This window comes from Papaver somniferum, chromosome 1 (assembly GCF_003573695.1).
Source record: "Papaver somniferum cultivar HN1 chromosome 1, ASM357369v1, whole genome shotgun sequence".
NCBI lineage: Eukaryota > Viridiplantae > Streptophyta > Magnoliopsida > Ranunculales > Papaveraceae > Papaver > Papaver somniferum.
Window position 1 is genome coordinate 77,970,761 of NC_039358.1, and position 22,826 is coordinate 77,993,586.

At 37.1% G+C, this 22,826-nt stretch overlaps 4 protein-coding genes across 5 annotated transcripts; all 4 read right to left on the reverse strand.

The window, feature by feature from the left end:
- Positions 1–2,136: 2,136 nt before the first annotated feature.
- Positions 2,137–11,939, reverse strand: LOC113338928 (icosanoyl-CoA 5-desaturase-like). The gene is made up of 4 exons (XM_026584345.1): positions 11,664–11,939; positions 11,427–11,567; positions 2,696–2,836; positions 2,137–2,469 (listed from the first exon to the last, which is right to left on the reverse strand). The coding sequence occupies exons 1-4, from the start codon at positions 11,937–11,939 to the stop codon at positions 2,137–2,139; spliced, it is 891 nt and encodes a 296-aa protein (XP_026440130.1).
- Positions 11,940–13,626: 1,687 nt separating this feature from the next.
- LOC113339013 (acyl-CoA C20 Delta5-desaturase-like) lies at positions 13,627–15,409 on the reverse strand. The gene is made up of 5 exons (XM_026584442.1): positions 15,374–15,409; positions 15,082–15,282; positions 14,845–14,984; positions 14,477–14,536; positions 13,627–14,279 (listed from the first exon to the last, which is right to left on the reverse strand). The coding sequence occupies exons 1-5, from the start codon at positions 15,407–15,409 to the stop codon at positions 13,934–13,936; spliced, it is 783 nt and encodes a 260-aa protein (XP_026440227.1). The 3' UTR covers positions 13,627–13,933.
- A 786-nt stretch (positions 15,410–16,195) lies between these two features.
- On the reverse strand, positions 16,196–18,278 carry LOC113291396 (acyl-CoA C20 Delta5-desaturase-like). 2 transcript variants are annotated; one of them, XM_026540940.1, is made up of 4 exons: positions 17,891–18,278; positions 17,663–17,803; positions 17,291–17,431; positions 16,196–16,779 (listed from the first exon to the last, which is right to left on the reverse strand). In XM_026540940.1, the coding sequence occupies exons 1-4, from the start codon at positions 18,215–18,217 to the stop codon at positions 16,411–16,413; spliced, it is 978 nt and encodes a 325-aa protein (XP_026396725.1). In that variant the 5' UTR covers positions 18,218–18,278; the 3' UTR covers positions 16,196–16,410. The 2 variants fall into 2 exon arrangements, with proteins under 2 accessions (XP_026396725.1, XP_026396720.1); XM_026540935.1 differs by having other exon boundaries at positions 17,291–17,449.
- Positions 18,279–19,274: 996 nt separating this feature from the next.
- On the reverse strand, positions 19,275–20,694 carry LOC113339108 (palmitoyl-monogalactosyldiacylglycerol delta-7 desaturase, chloroplastic-like). Its single transcript, XM_026584507.1, has 4 exons — positions 20,371–20,694; positions 20,124–20,264; positions 19,827–19,967; positions 19,275–19,637 (listed from the first exon to the last, which is right to left on the reverse strand). Exons 1-4 carry the CDS (start codon positions 20,692–20,694, stop codon positions 19,275–19,277), a joined length of 969 nt encoding a protein of 322 aa, XP_026440292.1.
- Positions 20,695–22,826: the final 2,132 nt, after the last annotated feature.

Genomic DNA, 22,826 nt, shown 5'->3' on the forward strand with positions numbered 1-22,826 from the left:
ACTCTTAGCTCGAGGTTCACTTGTTGGTGCTGCTTTCACACGCGATTTCTCCACAGAATACCTCTGCAAGATCTCGCGATTTCTACTTGTGTAGAGAGTTATTCGACGATTAGTTATCTCCTAACCTCTACTAGCAATAGAATGATCAATAGACTAATCTAGTATGCATCCCAAATCAATCTAAGAATCACTCATAAACCCTAGATATGGTAAAGACAAACGATGATGATAAAAACTCTCAATATATTTGTATTAATAATAAAGCATCACACTTAGAACATTGAATTCATACTTAATCAACAAAGGATTTAGCTACTCATATTACAAAGAAGATGAATAATGGTGGTCCCCCCCACCCACCACACACACACACACAAATGGGTAAACCCTAGGTTTTTGAAGTAGAATAAACCCTAGCTTGTGATATGAGATCGATTTTATTCTTTGGAAGGCCTAATACCTATTTATATAGGTTTACAATGCTTGGCCTCCAAGTATCCTAGTCGGTTAAAGAACCCGACCCTAAAAAGTAGTAAATAAATACCCCAAACATAGTTTGGGACTTTTTGGCCTTAATGGTATGCATACCTGTTTGCATACCTAAATTTCAGTTTAATCCACAGGAAATAAGTATGCATACCCGTTTGCATACCTTAAATCATTTCACATACCCATATGCATACTTGCTTGTCTTCGGTATTCGATAAAAAACTTGTTTTGGTCGTAACTTCTTCGTCCAAACTCGGAATAACCTCATTCTTTTCGCATTTTTTTTATCTTTCAATTCTCTTTAAGATGGTGATGAGAAATCCTTAATTTGAATGAGTTAATCTCGGTCTTTGGCCCGTCTCTTGATTTTGACCGTTTTGCTCCTTTAAGTCGCACTTCTTCAACTTCTCTTGGACTTGGGCACTTGGATACTTGGAATACTTCTCTTCATAGCTCTTTTCAGCACTTTGTAGCTCCTTTTTAGATGATTCACCTAATAGAGACAAATAAGAGAAACACAAGAGTAATAATACGAAAATATGCAAGAATAATAGCTAAAACAAGTATGGAATGAACACTAAAATCATATGAATTATGCACTTATCAATTGGAAGTTCACCCTGATCTTGCCGAAGGGATATTTGGGATTGCTGAAAATAATCGTCGCAATAATACCCATGTTTAAGTGTTTTATTTCTTTTCTTTTTATGCCATGGTTGTAAGAACTTCTTTGAACTTATTCTATTTCAGTTATTTCAGTTGATGGTTGTATGACTTTGATGATATTTTAGCTTTGAATGATCCTTTTCTTCAAATTAAAAAGTTGTTAAATGTGTCAAATTCATAAGAAGTGCTTACTATTTGAGATTCGTTCTTTGCTATCATTCTTTGGTGATTAAAATATACATCTCATATTTTCCCACTTTCACTCTTACAAAAGAGGGGTAAACTAATTGATTTTTGTTAAAGGGAGAGCAAAAATGGATCCGAGGAGAGCGAAAATCGTAGCCGACTTGCTAACTCGGACCTAATCAACATAATTTTCTTAATTCGGACCAAATTATCCTTAATGACATTTTACCTCCGCCGACAATTATGTTGATTAGGTCCGAGTTAGCGAGTCGGCTACGATTTTCGCTCTCCTCGGATCCATTTTTGCTCTCCCTCTAATAAAAATCAACTAATTTTTCAGCTCGGGACAAAAACTTTTCATGACTGAGGATATTTATTATGAACTCTGAAAGATAATTGTAATTTCTAAATCTCCGTAGGGACTTTCACATTTGTTCCTGATCCAAGATGCTCAAGTAGCTTTATAATGTACCAAGCAATAGAAATTTAAAACATAGAGAATGGTGCTATTGAAAAATCAAATCATACAACTTATATTTAATACAACCATATTGATAAATTTAAAACACACAAACAAATCAAGGTAAAATAAGAAGAGATATCCGGCTTCGCCAAGACCGGTTATCTATATATATATATATAATAGATAAGTATATGGATAGATAGATAAAGAAATAGGTATCAATGATTTTCTTTTTCATGCAATAAGCATTAATGGTGCATCTCGCATGTTGCAATAAGTCCAGAAGTAACACACATAAGGTTGAAGAAAACCAAGATAATTATTTTGTAGTACTACTCTTCATGTTGGGTAGATGCATTACGAACTTTGACGGATAATTTTAGCTTCTGAATTTCCGTAGGGACTTTGACATCTGTTGCTAATCCAAGGTGCTCAAGTAGCTTTATAATATACCAAGGAATGTCAAGCTGCCACCATTCCAGCCCTACCCGAGCGGAGAACTGGAAGGCGTGATGGTTGTTGTGCCAACCTTCTCCAAATCCTAATAAACCCACCACCCAGTTGTTTTTGGATAAATCTCCAGTGTTCCATGGCCTTGTCCCCCATGTATGGCACAGTGAATTCACTATGAACGTGCTATGGTGCACAGCAACTATTCTAACACCCTGTACAACATTAATTAAAACAAAACTATAGATCAACTCTTAAAAGATTGTCTAGACAGGAATTTAACAAAGTAAGGTTAAATTCAGATCAAAGGATATAGTAACAGTCAACGTGCAGTACAGTATTGAAGTCCAAACAGGAAAAATTCGTACCCGAACTCCTTTTTAGGTACAAAACGAATCGAATTGTACCCATCTACATGTAGACTATTAATTACTAACTTACCATTCCCCAGATAAGGTGGGGTAACCCTCCACAGACGTACAAAAGAAGCGCCAATCCAACAAGATGAAGTAGATCTGTTCTCCTAAGGAACCAGTAGTAGGATTGTTTCTTTAGATCCATCACATTGTTTGATTTTCCGACCTACAATACATGATATCGATGACAAAATCATCAAAGAATTATCATCTTGATGTCATTTTTTGGTATTCTATCATGAAGATGGACATCAATATTATACCTTTTGAAAAAGCAGGGGTCTAACAACACCACCCAATATTTCGCTTAGCAATCTGTATGGACTAACTCCGAAACACTTTCTAAATAATCAAGTAGACAGTCAGACTCAATCTAGGTAAAAGTATCTCAAAGAGTTAATATCTCTCTCTTGTTTTGATTCACTCAAGCTAATATAAATCAGCGAGTCTATAATCAAACACAAGGAATAACTTGGACGGTACCAAAGACCAATCTCCAAGGATCAATCAGTATCAATCAACAACCAAAGGTCGGATTTCCAATTGATGATCACAAACGCACAACCTGTATTATTTCAATTATATAACAAATATAATGCGGAAATAGAAATAACACAGACACCAGAATTTTGTTAACGAGGAAACTGCAAATGCAGAAAAACCCCGGGACCTATTCCAGATTGAATACACACTGTACTAAGCCGCTACAGACACTAGCCTACTCCAAGCTAACTTCGGTCTGGACTATAGTTGAACCCCAATCAGTCTCCCACTGATCCAAGGTACAGTTGTACTCCCAACGCCTCTGATCCCAACATGATATTGGACACTTGATTCCCTTAGCTGATCTCACCCACAACTAAGAGTTGCTACGACCCAAAATCGCAGGCTTTAATAATAAACAAATCTGTCTCACACAGACAAGTCTATCAAAGGATCAATCTATCTCCCACAGAAAAACCCTAAAAGTTTTTGTTCCGTCTTTTGATAATAATCAAGGTGAACAGGAACTAATTGATAATTTATATTCCCGAAGAACAACCTAGATTAATCAATCACCTCATAACAATCTTAATCGTATGGTAGCGAAACAAGATGTTATGGAATCACAAACGATGAGACGAAGGTATTTGTGATTACTTTTTATATCTTGCCTATCGGAGAACTCTCACGATCTCAAGCCAATCAATATGATTGTACTGTCACGATATAAGATGCAAGATCAGATCACACAACTACGATAAAAGTAGTATCGGTCTGGCTTCACAATCCCAATGAAGTCTTTAAGTCGTTAACATGGTTTTAGAAGAAGAAAACCAAAGGTTAAAGGAGAAACGACTCTAGCACGCAAACTAGTATCACACGTAAGGTGTGGGGATTAGTTTTGCACTATATTAGATGTCTCCTTTATATAGCCTTTAAAATCAGGATTTTGCCTTAGTTACAAAACAATCAATATCCATCGTTAGATGAAAACCTGATTTAGATTCAAGCTAATATTTCTCAACCGTTAGATTGAAAACTTAGCTTATCATACACAAATGACTGTACGCTTCTAGGTTTGTTAACCGCGCCCAAACGTGTACATTGTTGGTTCAACAATAGTCTATCCAAAGAGGTTAACCATATGAGCCTTTCATACCAACCATGTTCTTCTTCACCATAACTAGTTCAATTGACTCAAATGAACTAGTTAAGAGAGTTGTTCAATTTCAAGGAAATCTTATGTAACTACACAAGACACAATTGAAGCAAAGATGATTTGATTCACTCGAATCGGTTCATGAACTTTAATATCCACGGCTTGCAAATGCATTCCTTAGTATTTTAAGATTAAGTTCATAAATCATCTTTAGATATATAACCTTCTCAAGTTCGCAGACTAGGTTCGCGGACTTAAGACACCGGATAGAGTTTACGAACTCCAGCAGAAATTCTCGGGTTCGAGAACTACGCCGGTTCGCGGACTGGGTTCGCGGACTTGGCACTTGCCATACTTCCGGTTCTCTTGATCAACAAAGTTCGAAAACTTCGGTTCATGGAATCTATTGGTTATGTAATCTAAACTCTAATTCCAATCATTGAAACATTCTTAGAGGATGTTATGTAGTTATTACACTATTTCTCGTCAAAGAAATTTTCAAGGTGATTGAAACATTCATGACTTTCGTCACTAGGTAAAGATAAACTTGGTCGAAGCCAAAAGCTTACCAACACACATTTCGAGATATAGATAGGCGAGGTATACTCGGCTCAAAATACCAAATGTGTATGATCTAGTCTATATATATAGCATACGACTTTTGTCTCAAAGAGTAGGAGATATAATAGATAGACTTTTGAGTGACAGATAAGTTCAAGTCTCCACATACCTTTTTGTCGAGAAGTTCCACCGGTTCCTTGAGTAAATCTTCTACTTGTATGATGAATTGCCATGAAGCCCTTGAGCTCAACTACACTTACTATCCTAGTCCGAGACTTAGCTATAAGAGATTAGAAATCAAGACTTATAGTTTTGATCACTAACATTGACAAACATGCTTGAGATAGCAACGCATGCGAGTTTGACCGAGCAGTGCTCTAACAATCTCCCCCTTTGTCAATTTTAATGACAAAACTATCAATACATATGGAATACAAAAAAGATAATGAACTTTAGTAGCTCCTATTCCACATGTCTAATCTTCAACATTCCTCGAAATCTTCGTCACTTCCAAGTACTCCAATGATCCCAAAGGTTGTAAGTTTAGCATCACCGTTGTTGAAGATCCGTAGCTATAACAATGAGAAAGCATCGGTCTCGATCATTGTTATACAGTTGCATAGTATTATTACACAATGTCAAAGTCCAATTGTATCACAACTTCAACAATAATACTATGGTGATATGTATCACTCCCCCTTAGTCAATACTCCATCTCACATGAAAACCACTCCCCCTTACACAATGATCCGAAAACCATATGTATTTGTAGTGTGAACTACATATTAGTTCTCCCCCTTTTTGTCAATAAAATTGGAAAAGGTACAAGAACGGGGTCATAATGAAATTTCTGTAAGAGACATTTCATGACTGAGAGAAAGAAACACACATCATCTTATTTAGATGCAATCATATAGACGAAGCTAACAACATTCATCAAGGAGTTTAAAGATACAAGATAACCCCTCTAAAATTCCACAGCTGCACACCCCTCAAGATATGACCATTAAGCACAAGTTCAAAAGAACTCTCCCACATTTGATGTCATTCCCAAGGGAACAACAACGAGCGACCTTAATTTCAAGAGAAACGAAGGATTTTATTGGACACCAAAACCTTGAGAATGATTTTTATATCCAAAACTCAATCAAATTAATCATAAGAAAACCCATGATTAATTTAATCGGAATGCATAATCAAATTAACCACAAAAATGATCAATTTAATTCATTGTGCTCAACATAAGTAAACTTACGGAGCAACGACTAAGTTAATCATACAAGAGAGTGATTGGATTAATCGTTCATGTACTCAACACAAGAAAAACTCATGGAATATATGAAAACTCAACTAGACTAATTACAAGAGATCCCATAATTAATCTAATTGGAATACACAATCAAACTAATCACAAATGTAATCAATTTAATTGTAATTTGTTTTGCTCGACATAAGAGAACTTACGGAGCAATAACTGAATAACCAAACAAGATGATTAATTTAGTTCACAAATGCTCAACATAAAGTATCTTACGGAACAACCAACCAAGCTAATCAAAAATTAATCAACTTAGTTGTATCGTGCTCAACATAAGACACATTACGGAGCCTCACAGTATTACATAAAATATGGATCAGTGAAGATCAATACTGTGGAATACACAAGGATTCATTCTATCTTCCATCACTATTTGCATAACGATATTTAGTAGACATAATCCTTAGATACACAAGATTTTAACCTATCTTCCGTCAACGGTTGAAAATATAGGCTTAACTTTTGTATATGTCAAAAGTCTATTCATTCTTAAACCAATACATGAATACCGATCATGAACGACTTTACTTTTGACAAAATATGGGACAACAAAGTTCACGGACGTAAACATAAATATCCCATAACAAGTTGCAATATAACAGGATCAAAAATATTGCAAAACATCATCCTCCAAACAGTTTTAGAATTTTAAACCAAAAAACAAGAAGATGAAAATAATAGTTATGTGTATTCACAATCATCACTATTCAAAGCACTAGTTATTCTTCCAACTAAACCAAAAATAAGACATATTAGGCAACAAAAGTAACACTGGAAACTTGATTTAAAACACCTTAAACCCTGTCAGCAACGAGAGATTGAACATGGACGAGTTCATCAATTGCCTTCTTTAGTTCGTTTCTCAGAAAACCAAGATTCCTTGTTGCAATCCCGAGATGCTCACGAACAACTTCAAAATCATGAAGAATATTTCCTACCAATTGTGAAGACAATTGAACTGGTAGTTTGTTTTCATGAATGACACCACGAAAGCATGTTATGGAGATATCAATCAATTCACTGGTCTTGTCCTGCTTGACTTCAACAACCTTGTTGCTTTCATCCATTGTGTACAAAAAAAATTCAACTGAATCTTTTAACCTTATGAAACACAATACTTATAAAGCATTCAGAAACCCTAGGAACCATAGCGCTCGTGTGGGTCCAGTACGTGTACAAGCTGTCAATCGTTAGTGAGAGGGATGAACGGAGAGAAGAAGAGAAAAAAAAATAACTAAAAAAAAATCTCAAAGCACTCCTTCCAACATTCTCAAGATAAGCAACTTGAGACCAAAGAGCATCCTTCTTGTTTAAAAGATGGATGCAACCCTATGCAGTCATAATGGATTAAGATGAGCATTTGGCCCATCATTATTGACTTCATTTTTCTCTCCTTCAAGGGGATTTAGAGAAGAATCACACATCATAGTTGAAGAAGGTTTAACAAGAGAGGAATTCGAAATACCTGAGCTAGTTGTTATCCAAGTCTTTTTGATGCCCCGTTTGAGTTTATTTATGCTGATCTTAAGTTCTGTGACCGATTATTAATATGCATGAAGTCTGGATCAAGAGTCTTGGAACCACATTCTTCTTCAGGGAGAGACAAGGAATTCACCTTTCTTTTCCTATGCCTTTTTCTCTTTTCAGATTTATTTAGGAAATCAGTAGCTCGGCTATTGTTCTTCCTCCTACCTTTGTTGGCGTTTTTTGATCCAGCAGCACAATCAAGAAGGAACTTACTACGGTGTCCTGTTTGATTGTAGAACCTGTTATTTGACCCAACAAAATGAGGGACAGGTTTAATAACTTCTTTAGACACCCATGTAAGAATGTTGTGAAGTTTTTCATTCTTAATCCGTAAACGACATTTCTGCTCAGGATGTCCTTTGTTTCCGCAGTAATAGCAGTTCAAGGGTTTGCCTGTCTTTATGCGAGTCGATTTAGAGGGAGAACAATTTTTTCCTTTAGATCTATTGCATGCTGCAAGCGGTTTCTCACATGAGGAATTTTCGCTAGCTTTAACAAAATTAATCTTACTAGTCCTTGGAGCGTCTATTCCTTTGTAGCCCAGACCACGTGTATCACGATGTTCTTTACATGCTCCAAACATAGAAGATAATTTTGTAGAGCTCGAATTGAACCTTCTCAGATTCTCTTCCAGTGATTTTACATTATCAAGAGCAGCAGCAAGATCAGTTTCCAAGGATTTTTCTTTGGCAAGGAGACTGAGTTCTTTGTCATTAAAACATTTTTGTTGAGAGTCATATCTTGCATCAGCATCTACAAGTTTTTCTTTCAACAAACCGAGATTTCGGAGAAGATTATCACATTTAGACCTTTTTATGCGTAAATCTTCATCACGATCTTTAACGATAGATTTTAGGAGTCTATACCCGCCATCATATCCTTTAAAGAGTTTTCTCAACTTTCTGTTTTCTTGACAAAGAGGAGCCATGTATTTTCTCAAACAAGATGTTGACTTCTTCTCTTTCAAAGATTGATCAAACATCTTGATATATTAAGAAACTTCCTCATCAACACTTTTCCCTTCTTCTGAATCACAATCATCTGAAAGATCATCCAATTGTTCATCAAGAGATTTTTTTTTCCCAATCAAATGCAGATTCAGACAAAGGACAGGAGACAGAGGTTTTCTTAGAGGTTTCGGGACTTTGAAACCCATCAGAGTAATTCTGAACTGATGTTGCATCATTAAAGATAAAACTGTCCATCCTCAGATCGCCACAAACAAAGACTTTTGAGGTCTTAAACGTGTTTGCCCGCTTTGATACCAATTGAAAAAGGGGGGGTCTAACAACACCACCCAATATTTCGCTTAGCAATATGTATGGACTAACTCCGAAACAATTTCTAGAGAATCAACTAGACAGTCAGACTCAATCTAGGTAAAAGTATCTCAAGGAGTTAATATCTCTCTCTTGTTTTGATTCACTCAAGCTAATAGAAATCAACGAGTCTATAATCAAACACAAGGAATAACTTGGACGGTACCAAAGACCAATGTCCAAGGATCAATCAATATCAATCAACAACCAAAGGTCGGATTTCCAATTGATGATCACAAACGCACAACCTGTATTATTTCAATTATATAAAAAATATAATGCGGAAATATAAATAGCACAGACACCAGAATTTTGTTAACGGGGAAACCGCAAATGCAGAAAAACCCCGGGACCTAGTCCAGATTGAATACACACTGTATTAAGCCGCTACAGACACTAGCCTCCTCCAAGCTAACTTCGGACTGGACTATAGTTGAACCCCAATCAGTCTCCCACTGATCCAAGGTACAGTTGTACTCCCTACGCCTTTGATCCCAGTAGGATACTGCGCACTTGATTCCCTTAGATGATCTCACCCACAACTAAGAGTTGCTACGATCCAAAATCGCAGGCTTTAACAATAAACAAATCTGTCTCACACAGACAAGTCTCTCAAAGGATCAATCTGTCTCCCACAGAAAAACCCTAAAAGTTTTTGTTCCGTTTTTTATAATAATCAAGGTGAACATGAACCAATTGATAATCCGGTCTTATATTCCCGAAGAACAACCTAGATTAATCAATCACCTCATAACAATCTTAATCGTATGGTAGCGAAACAAGATGTCGTGGAATCACAAACGATGAGACGAAGGTGTTTGTGATTACTTTTTATATCTTGCCTATCGGAGAACTCTCACGATCTCAAGCCAATCAATATGATTGTACTGTCACGATAGAAGATGCAAGATCAGATCACACAACTACGATAAAAGTAGTATCGGTCTGGCTTCACAATCCCAATGAAGTCTTTAAGTCGTTAACATGGTTTTAGAAGAAGAAAACCAAAGGTTAAAGGAGAAACGACTCTAGCACGCAAAATAGTATCACACGTAAGGTGTAGGGATTAGTTTTGCAAAATACTAGATGTCTCCTTTATATAGCCTTTAAAATCAGGATTTTGCCTTAGTTACAAAACAATCAATATCCACCGTTAGATGAAAACCTGATTTATATTCAAGCTAATATTTCTCAACTGTTAGATCGAAAACTTAGCTTGTCATACACAAATGACTGTATACTTCTAGGTTTGTTAACCGCACCCAAATGTGTACATTTTTGGTTCAACAATAGTCTACCCAAAGAGTTTTAACCATATGAGCCTTTCATACCAACCATGTTCTTCTTCACCATAACTAGTTCAATTGACTCAAATGAACTAGTTAAGAGAGTTGTTCAATTGCAAGGAAATCTTATGTAACTACACAAGACACAATTGAAGCAAAGATGATTTGATTCACTCGAATCGATTCATGAACTTTAATAGCCACGGCTTGCAAATGCATTCCTTAGTCTTTTCAGATTAAGTTCAGAAATCATCATTAGATATATAACCTTCTCAAGTTCGCAGACTAGGTTCGTGGACTTAAGACACCGGATAGAGTTTACGAACTCCAGCAGAAATTCTCGGGTTCGAGAACTACGCCGGTTCGCAGACTGGGTTCGCGGATTTGGCACTTGCCATACTTCCGGTTCTCTTGATCAACAAAGTTCGAAAACTTCGGTTCAAGGAATCCATTGGTTATGTAATCTAAACTCTCATTCCAATCATTGAAACATTCTTAGAGGATGTTATATAGTTGTTACACTATTTCTCGTCAAAGCAATTTTCAAGGTGATTGAAACATTCATGACTTTCGTCACTAGGTAAAGATAAACTTGGTCGAAGCCAAAAGCTTACCAACACACATTTCGAGATATAGATAGGCGAGGTATACTCGACTCAAAATACCAAATGTGTATGATCTAGTCTATATATATAGCATACGACTTTTGTCTCAAAAAGTAGGAGATAGAATAGATAGACTTTTGAGTGACAGATAAGTTCAAGTCTCCACATACCTTTTTGTCGAGAAGTTCCACCGGTTCCTTGAGTAGATCTTCTACTTGTATGATGAATCGCCATGAAGTCCTTGAGCTCAATTACACTTACTATCCTAGTCCGAGACTTAGCTATAAGAGACTAGAAATCAAGACTTATAGTTTTGATCACTAACATTGACAAACATGCTTGAGATAGCAACGAATGCGAGTTGACCGAGCAGTGCTCTAACACCTTTGTCGATCAAACAGATACGGATAGTTGAGAGAAGTATACCATTTGTAACATAAACTGAAAAAACCTCTACTGTTTTATGCTAAATATTAAACAACGGGGATAGAATCAGACCTTCTCTCGGAGATAGTTGTTATGCAAAGCCCAACCTATGTGGCTGAACCAAAACCCCTCGATAGGGCTATGAGGATCTCGAACAGAATCTGTGAACTGATGGTGATAACGATGATTTGTTACCCAAAACATAGGGTCTCCCTGATGAGCAAGTTCCACGACGTCATCAATAAACATGCATGCAGAGCAAACACAGAAAGTAATGAGTTAAAAGAGAAATTTAACTAGCTAGCTAACCTGTGCACAATGAAGTCCGATGTAAGCAAACAAGTATTCAAGTGGTTTCGTGAGCTTAAGACTGAATCCTAGATTTAATGTCACTAGGTACAGTATCATTGCCACCCAAAATGCATTCCAAGTGAAATAGAAAGGAGCAAATAAAACCGCTATATGTTCCACTATAAGTGTCCCCAAGTTCACACGATTCCAGAAGTCACCTTTTTTCTCCAAAACAACTTGTTCTTTCAATTGCATTGAATCCTTTGGATATTGTGTACCAGTTTCTAGGGCCATATTTGGATACTCAATATCCTTTTGTGGATAACAGTTCAAACCATTCTTAGTATATTATATACTAAAATTTGCATTGTGCACGCGCTTTTGGTTGCATTAAGATGAACCCTTTCCAGAGAAAAAGTATACTGGTGATACCTTATGCTTACTTTTATTGGTAGACGTAGATCTCTCTAAGAAAAAGAGAAACATTGTAGAAAAACGTGTATTGAAACCATATACGTTCCCTCTGTTGTTCGATTTAGAGGCAAAGCGTATTGGTGGAATAGTACTGTGATATTTACTGTCAGAGAAAAAAGTGCTTGGACAGCGTGGTGCAATGCCATTTAGCGTTGTCATGCTGGAAATCCCATCTCTCCTCCATTGATGGGTCTAAAACACCAAACACGTGGGATATATACAGTATCTTCTTTTAAGCTTGGTTGCTGAAGACACTACCAATGTTGCTATGGCGGGTACCTGGGATGCACTTGTTCACAAGGTTTCCAAGTATACCGTCACGACAGTTGGAGACCCCTACCGTTGCAACGTTTATAACGATCACATAACAAAAAGCTGGAATAGTTACGAGAAGACATAAAAACGCGGGCTTTCTTCAAAATTGTTCGCACAACTAGCTCCTCCATGTTGCAGTGTTTTTTTTTTCTTTTCAGGCACACCATGTATAGATGATATTCCCAACACAGAATCCCAAGATATATATAGATTAAACTGGCGTGTGAGCCCATATAGAAACTGTTGGAATCTTGTAACAATGAACAACACGTTAGACGTATCAAAATAATATGTAAAAAACTAATCCGAAACAACTCTACCGAAATAACTTAACGAGGGCAGAATCACAGGTTCAACAAGTTGTTCTTAACACATTAGTTCGCGGGTATACTCGAGTTGAGTAATGCTAAACCCCTCACAGCGAAGATGTGTCCAGGATAAGACTGTCCGATATAACTTGAGTTAGCGCAACCCAAGTTACCCTCTCTTCGAACTCAACAATGGGGATGGAAAGTAAAACACCGCAAACTCACAAAAGCAAGAAGATGAAGAAAAGAAGACAGAAAGATGGTCGCTTCTTGTGTGTTTTTAAAACAGAATTTGGAATTGTATTTATAGGATGAAATACTTGCAAATCAAGTTAGGTTTTGGTTTTCTTCAAAAACAAGTAAAACACGTAAAAGGAATTTACCCATAAATAAAACTCTGAAGAAAATAATTTCCTAAAGAAAAACTCGCCAAAGATAAATCAGTGTAAAAGAAGAACTTGATGCATGGTATACGCGCATATGCATGGGTAGAAACATGTATTTTTCATTCCACCCGCTCCACCCACATTGTTTTACAACATATCCATAAGAATATGGTTATATAGTGGAACTCCTTCTCTATTGTACCCAATGTGGGACTAAAGAGAGATTCATTCACTCATAAAATGAGCAAGTATATCCTTGGACCCATAAGTCACTAGATAAAACCACACCAAGACCAACACATTTTTTATTAAAAGCTCATTTTTCTCGAACAAAAACATTTCTAATGGGGTGTCAGATTACTCGGGATGCTACCAAAATTCGTATAAGATAGATGACTTTCTAGTTCGTCTTATATGAATTTTAGTTCCCTCTCAATAAACTGGTAACCCATTAACAACCATGCCATATGAGGAGAGTCAAAACAATCAAAGCTCATAATTCTTATTCAATGCTAACTAAATTGAAATTTGAACAACCGCCACCAGTGGTTGAAATTTGAACAACTGCTACTATCAGTGGCCCAAGGAAAAGTTTACATCATTACACTTATTATAAATTATTCATTTTTAGTTATTACATAACCAGTACACTCAAGGACATTACACCCAATCTCTCGAGTGCCTTATGATTGTGTATTAAGCTTACTAACGAGTGAAAGTGACAGAGAGAAATTTCCTCAAGTACTTTAGACTTCATAGCAGTGAATTATGCAACCCATGTCACTAACTAAAGGTAGCCATAGATTTAGCAGTCCTTTTCCCTTTGATGAAATTCGTTGGGAGTTACGTAGGACATTTTAAGTTTTTGAATCTCAGTAGGGACTTTGACATCTGTTGCTAATCCAAAATGCTCGAGTAGCTTTATAACGTACCAAGGCATATCGAGCTGCCACCATTCGAGTTCTAAACAAGCCGAGAATTCAAAGGCGTGGTGGTTGTTGTGCCAACCTTCTCCATGTCCTAATATGTTTACCACCCAATTGTTCTTGGATAAATCTTTAGTATTCCATGGCCTTTTCCCCCATGTATGACACACTGAATTCACCGCGAATGAGAGGTGGGTTTCGAGTGCTATTCTAAAACCCAAAAGGTATTAAAACAAAGTCATCATTCTGATTTCATAAAAAAATAAAAGATCTGACGTCGTACTTGAAGCGAGTCCAAGGCTGAGTCATATTAAAATTTCAAGTCAACAAAAATAGCTTGTGTAAATAAATGTATGTACTACCATTCCCCAAATAAGGTGCGGCAACCCTCCTGCAATGTACAATACAAGTGCAAGTCCAACTATATGAATCTGTAATAAGCTTGATTTTGTAAATCCATTACATTGTTCCGTTTTCCACACGGCACAGTACAGTTTACAATGAGAAGATCTGAGAAGAAATGTTCAGCTATCAATTTTTCTTCAAGACAATTAGTAAATATTAAAAAATACTCTATAGTTAAGTTGGTTCATGACCTCATGTATTTTGTCCATCGACAAATACATAAAATTATGTAGACATAACTAGAAATGTATGTTTGTACACCCAAAACAACAACAACAACAAGAGAGTAACTAAAAATGTGTACTTCGGGTGTAAAATCATATATTAGTCCCAACTAAGGCACCAATCAACAAGAAAAAGAAAAAAATAAATAGAGAATAAAACCTTTTCTCGGAGACGAGAGTGTTGAAAAATCCAAGTCATATGGCTGAACCAAAATCCTTCAATTGGGCTATGTGGGTCTCTATCCGAATCTGTGAACTGGTGGTGATATCGATGAATGCTTACCCAAAATATCGGGTCTCCCTGATAATGATCAAGTTCAACAACACAGTAAATATAAAGACACATCACATCGACGTCCAAATAGCAGGGTTTCAAAGAGATGTGTAAACTTACTAACCTGTGCAGCATGAAGTCCGAAATACGCAAACAAATATTCAAGAGATTTTGGTAGCTTAAAACTTTTGTGACTAAGGTTTCTGTGGTAAGAAAGACTTATCCCTATACAATTAGTCCAAAAAAACGATGCCCAAAACCCCCAGAATGCGTTCCAAGTAAAGTAGTATGGAGCAACTAAGAGACATATATATATGTTCCACAATTACTATACCCAAGTTCATGGCATCTCTGAGATAATCCAATTTTCTTCTCGAAAGAACCAGCTGATCATTCTTTGTGCTCTGTAACTGTACCTCACCCTTCGGAGTAAAAACAGGTTCTACAGCCATTTTCAGATGCACACTTAATTATAAGTTCCCACTAGCTACGGTTCTCTGATATATAAAGTTTCTAATATCTACGCATGTCCATATATGCACGCATCTCTGATATATAAAGTTTCAGCTATCAGAGATCTAAATATCTACGCATGTCCATATATGCACGCATGAGATGCATGGTCAACTTTCACGTATTGTTGTCTATGTTATATTTACGTAAAATTAAATACCTTGTTGATAAGTTTCTAAGAAATTGTTGAGTTGGTAGCTTTCGACCAATGAAATTTGGTACCTGTTTTTGTTATTAAGGCATCATGTGAATATGCAATTAAACACAATATAGACCCAACGATAAACCACATGCGTTGATATTTCTCCTAAAAAGTTTGACGGAATTCGGATTTTTTTTTATCATCAAACCATAAGTATTTCAGCTCTTACATTCAATTTGAAATTTGGTTTTCGAATCGTGTTGTCTGTAATGAACCAGTCCCTTAACAATTGTGTGTATTTTAAGTCCTCTTGGATGATGACTTGAAGCCATGCTATTTGAACCACCTGTGCAACCAGCTTTCACAGCAAGGTGCAAATCTGTCGACGCTACATGTAGCGGTATTCAAGTAATGAATGTTGCTGGACTAGTCAACTGCTCAATGCTAGTCCAGTATTAATGTCTATGGTGACAAGTGATGCGTGTTCGGTACCGCTCGATTCTGGTACGTATTTTTGCATGTGGTAATGTGATGCACCATGTGATCATGTCTAAACACGACAGAGCCAACCTAAGAGCCACGATTAAGAACTATTCATTTTCAGTTGCATAACAACCATTACAATTTATATAGTCACTCTGCATATAAGGCCTGTCAACAAGGACATTATCCAATTTACAAGGAGCTAGGTTTTGATCACAACATTAATACTGCGTACCTTACTCTAACAAGCTTACCAACAGGTGGAAGTAACGTATAGAAATTTCCTGGAAGTACTGAGATCCAAAAAAATCCAAGTCACCAAATAAACGCGCGTATCCATGGATTTTCAAAGTCTTTTTCATTTTGATGAAATTTATTATAAGTTTTGCAAGACATTCTATATTTCTGAATTTCCGTAGGGACTTTAACATCTGTCGCGAACCCAAGATACTCAAGTAGCTCTATAATGTACCAAGGCACATCAAGCTGCCACCATTCGAGCCCTAACCGAGCCGAAAACTCAAAAGCGTGGTGGTTATTGTGCCAACCTTCTCCATGTCCTAATAAGCCAACCACCGAATTGTTCTTGGATAAATCTTTGGTATTCCATGGCTTTCTCCCCCATGTATGGCACAATGAATTCACAACGAATGTGGCATGGTGACTTAGTGCTGTTCGAACACCCTACAAGTATTAAAACAAAGTTATAAATCTGCTTGGTTAGCTTGCAAAAGTACCCTGATTTCAAAATTCTTCAAAGGCTCTTGACATAAACAAAAGCATATTGGAGACTAGTTTGGCTGATCAAACCACCAAGGATCCATCCATTGTTCTCTTTCCTCATACATAGCATATTTGTACTCCCAAGTTTGTTGTTTGTTTCTCTGACCCAAATGTCTCGTTTGAATGTAACTCATCTGAAGCTGACTTATCAAATTAAAAATCCGACTTATCAACAGTGATTCAAAATTTATTAAATAGTAGTTATAAAAATTTGTTGAACCCAGTCGAAATATGTGCCCACTATGTTCCTACAAAATTATTTCTGATTCACGTACTTCAGAATTAGAGCAATGAGCTGAGCCAACTTTCAAGTCGGACCATTAGAAATATATAAAAAAAAAAGAATCAATCAAATGTCTGACTTGGACCAAGTCAGATTCAAATCCTAAGTCAGCAAAAGAAATGTATTTACCATTCCCCAAATAAGGTGCGGTAAGCCTCCTCCGATGTACAATACAAGTGCAAGTCCAACTATATGAAGCGGGTACGTTCTTCGAAGGAACCTGTAGTATGCTTGTTTTTCCAAATCCACTACATTGTTTCGTTTCCCACCCTGCGGATGTGCAGAACCCTGTGAGGAGGAGATCTCCATAGAAATGTTCAGCTATTAACAGTAATCTTGTCAATGATCTCATATACATTGTGTCCAGCGACCAACAACTACATAAAAAGACACAACTAGAAAGGAATGCTTGTCAAAGAAAACAAAAAGGTTAAAAATGTGTACTTGTAGTGTACAACTATTAATTAGTCCCAGAGAATAAAAAAAATTAGAGAATAAAACCTTTTTTCTGAGATGTGTGTGTTGAAAAAGCCAAGTAATATGGCTGAACCAAAACCCTTCGATTGGACTGTGCGGGTCTCTATCAGAATCTGTGAACTGGTGGTGATATCGATGAGTGCTTACCCAAGATACTGGGTCTCCCTGGTAATGATCAAGTTCAGCAACACAATAAACATTCATATCAACGCACAAATAACAGGGTTTATAAGAGATAGGCAGCTTACTAACCTGTGCAGCATGAAGTCCAAAATAAGCAAACAAATATTCAAGAGATTTTGTGAGCTTAAAACTCTTGTGACTAAGGTTTTTGTGGTAACAAAGACTTATCCCTAAATAATTTGTCAGAAAAGCCAATATCCAAAAAACCCAAAATGCATCCCAAGTAAAGTAGAATGGAGCAACTAAGAGACCTATGTGTTCCACTATTATTGCACCCAAGTTCACGGCATCTCTGAAATAATCCGATATTATTTTCTGAAGAACCAGCTGATCATTCTTGGTGTGCTGCTGCAACTCCACCACACTCTTCGGATTATAAACAGGTTCTGCAGACATTTTAGATGCACACTTATTAATTAAGCTCCCAATATGGTTTTTATAACTTGCTTTCTTATTCAAATTGATGAAGCAGAGTAATATTTATCCGCTAGTCTTTTTTGAAAAGTAATACTTATCCGCTGTTCTAATATCACGTATATGAGACGCATTTCCAAATATGCACGCATCATGCATTTCTAAATACGGTTAATTCTCGTGTATAATTGACAGAGAGATGAGAAGAAGGGGCTTGCAGCTACAATGAAGATGGCAGGTTGACACGTTATAGTAGGAGTGTGGAATTCATTTGCGTCTATTTTGACATACATATATGTAGATAGTCACTTAATTACATCTAATACTCTGAGAAAGAGTTGGATTGTTAAAGTTAAAGCTTAAACCAAGTTGTCCCCGCTGATCATCTCGCTTGAACTTGCTTGCTAAAGCGCAAAGTCGAGGCCCTCGTGGGTGCAGTATATATCTTCAAATGGACTCCCCAAAATCATGAAATGCAATAACGAGGTGTTTTGAGAATGATGGGCCTCACATGAAAATCATGACCCACCCGAAAAACATTTTTGGTGACCGAGTGTTTTTGACTTTTGAGTGAGTTGATTTGTCGTTCAATTAATTATTTTGTATCGATAAGATATACGTGTACGGTACCGCTGGAATTTGTTACTTACTTTTGCTTGTGGTAATGTAAATCCATGGGCTTAACTAATTTCGAAAACCGGCTTTCAAGGATTACCCGAGGATAATGTGGGATACTAGGACTATTTCTAATACTTGGTTATTAGTCTCCAGTGATTGTATAATTAAATATTCAAACAGGGGATCGGATATCTGTTTGCAAAAATAACCTTAAACTCATACCATAAAAACAAAAGCACAACAAGAGCAAATTGCAGTTGATAAAGTTTACTACTATAAACGACTACTAACAAGCACATAGTAACCTAACCGGGGCTAGGCTCTACACATTTCGCGTGCTGATTTTCGCGCACCCTTAAACCTTACTAATGAGAAAGAAATTCCCTGTAGTACTTGAGTTTTGAGGAAATTCAAGTACTTGTTATAAGCATCGGTATGTAGATTTAGTACTACTATTCTCCAGCTGATCAAATTGAGTAGTGTTTTTGAAAGATAATTTTAGTTTTTGAATCTCAGTAGGGACTTTGACATCTTTTGCTAATCCAAGATATGCAAGTAGCTGTAAAATGTACCAAGGAACGTCCAACTGCCACCATTCCAGCCCTAACCGAGCTGAGAACTCAAAAGCATGATGGTTGTTGTGCCAACCTTCTCCGTGTCCTAATAACCCCATCAACCAATTGTTCTTGGATAAATCTCTGGTGTTCCATGGCCTTTTCCCCCATACGTGACATACTGAATTCACCATGAATGTGCTATGATGGCCAACTGCGATTCTAACACCCTGAAAATAAAATTGTGAAAATTAAAATGGACAACAAAAGTTAGAATTTTCATATAAATTAAGAGAGATTAAGCAGAGGGTATGCCAGAAAGTCAGCCAGCAAGTGTCGATTCTAATATAACATATTAGCCTGGGCCAATTTTGCAGAATATTGGAGACGACATATATGCCTGTGTACTTCGTACTTACCATTCCCCAGATAAGGTGCGGTAATCCTCCTACGACGTACAACAGAAGTGCAAGTCCAACTATATGAAGTAAGTGTGTTCTTCGTAGGAACCTGTAGTAGACTTGCTTTTCTAAATCCATGACAATGTTTGGTTCCCCGCACTGCAAAACATGCAACGTTTCAAAGAAATATCCAACTTCATTAATTTATGTGCTAAATACGTCAACTTAAGCCGACCATATATTAACCATTCAAGCCGTATCTGGATGAACCTTAAAAGCAAGTTAAGCGAAATGATTAAGCAGAGAGAGGCAAACCTTTTCCTTGAGATAGTTGTGATGAAAAATCCAATTCATGTGGCTGAACCAAAATCCTTCAATTGGACTATGTGGGTCTCGGTCAGAATCCGTGAACTGATGGTGGTAACGGTGAATGCTTACCCAAAACATTGGGTCTCCCTGGTGAGCAATTTCAACAACAAGTATAAGTAAAGCCAAAAACAATCAACAAACAGATAAATGGTTACACAAACAAAAATGTTGTGATAGTTAAAGAGTGAGTAACCTGGGCAGCGTGTAGTCCAAAATATGCAAACAAGTATTCAAGCGGTTTCGTGAGCTTAAAACTCTTGTGACTGAGGTTTCTATGGTAAGAAAGACTAATCCCAAGATGCAATGTCACAAGATACAATATCACTGCAACCCGAAATGCACCCCAAGTGAAGTAAAAAGGAGCAGCTAAGACCCCTATATGTTCTACAATTTCTAAAACCAAATCCACCACATCTCTGAAATCCCATTTTGTTTCCGAACGGATCAGCTTTCTCTTCATCAATTGTTGCAACTGCACCATGCCCTCTGGATTATAGATAGTTTCCACAGCTGCCATTGGATACTTAATTTGTTGTTGAGTTCGTTTTGTCCTATATTTTCTTGAACTCAGATTTTTTCATTTATATACACGTTCATGAGATTCATTCACCGTCATGTATTACTCGAACCCACACCTGTTATATGGATGTCCACGTTCACCATCATATTCTGCAATATGGAGTTTGGAATGAACCATGAAATAGTCAAATGTTACCAGGTATGAAAACCTTATCCATTGCATAAATAGCACCACTGCACCATACCTCAATAAATGCAATATTGTGGATCTAGTTAGACGTTAAGAGGTGAGAGTAGAGGCTAAAATATTTAACCATGATACTCCTCCAGTTAATCATTTGCAGCCGTTTGAGTCTGAGGTAGGATAGAATTCACTGAATGTGTATAGCTACAAAAATTGGTTTAATTAATATGATTCTACATTTATTTATTACAACATTATTCGAGACGCACGCGCGATGTTCTTGCCATACCATTGTAAACAAATTGTATTCGGCATCGAAATCCTCATCATCAATTTATCTGATGACGGTATTTTCATTGGTGATTTTTTTGACGATGTAAGCTTCATCACTAGTTACCAGAGATCACTCCTATTTTGGGAGCACATCTTTTTAAAGAAGAAAAACAAACTAAATGGTTGGAATTTAATTCCAGCAAAAAACTTTCTTCCTCTGATTTAATCGGATCTTATTCATACTTATATTTGTCTTACTCCGGTAATCCTTCTGTTTTTCTTATCGATTTCTCGGTAGTGTACTTTACTGTATATTCTTGTTACTTTGTATTTCTTATTTTCGATCTTAAACTCATTGTGACCTCGAATTTCCATTAATGAAAAGGTTCCTCGAATTTCCCTGAGAAGCGATCCAAGCCGACTTAGTCATCAATAGGTACCGTATTCTTATGACTGGCTCTTGCAACATAAGTTCGATCATTTACGGCTGACCGAGTTAAAAATAGGTGATAATCCATGAAACCTCATGGTCGAACGTTTATTGCCTACTAGGGTCGGTCAGCCGCGATAATCCAACAAGCCTCGTGGTCAACCAAACTCGACCGAGCAGTTCTTCATATGAATTTTTTACTGCTTAAGTCTTAACCGTGAAAAAAAAAGGATGCTTACCTCTTCACTGTTTTCATAAATTTTAACTTCATTTGAACAAAAAAGATTTTTTTGCGATTCATCTAGGGTTTGGCTTAGATTTTTTAACTTGGATCACTCGTTGAATAAGTGTTGCTATAGTTACCTAAAATCAATGAGAGGCCTCAAGTGGGATTCTTGGGTTTCTGAAAATGAGTTACGTGAGGTTGAGCACGAACAGTCTTCGCCTAAACCACGCACAGTGGTTACTATAGTGTTACTATAGTTACCTAAAATCAATGAGAGGCCTCAAGTGGGATTCTAGGGTTTCTGAAGGTGAGTTACGTGAGGTTGAGCACGAACAGTCTTCGCCTAAACCACGCACAGTGGCCTTTCAAAGGCTGCTTCAGTCACATGAGAGGTTAGGGATGGTCTTAGGGAGGGAAGCAGATGAAGAGAGAGAGATCAGAGAATTATAGGGTTTGAAGAAGAATTGCTCTGAGAGTTTATGAGAAAGTTGTGTTATCTTGGAGAAATTCAATTTTTTTTGTATTGATGGGGCCGACATGACCAGCGTATCTCAGAAGGATGTTTTAGAGTCTGTCGAAAGTCCCTAAAAGCAGAATAACCAGCATATCTTGCGGGGATGTCCTAGGAATTATTCGGAAACCTTAGTAAGTCAAGTCAGATCCTAGAGTATACATGACCAGTGTAAATCGCGATGATGTACTAAGAATCAGTCATTGATCTCAAATAAGGTGAGTCGTGCTTACATGAGACATGTATGTCTCCGCTATGGGTCATAAGTCCGCTGGGACGTTTTTACGCATCTACACATGACCATAATTATCTTGTCGAGGATGTATTCTAGGAATCATGACTTCACAATCAGCTACGTCTCGCGAAGACATGCTGGAATTGTGGTTGTTCTGGTTCATAAGTCTGTCGGGGACGTTTTACACTCTACAGAACCTACGTGACCAGCAATATCTCATCGAGGATGTGCGCTAGGAATCACGGCATCACCACCACCAGTGTCTCGCGAG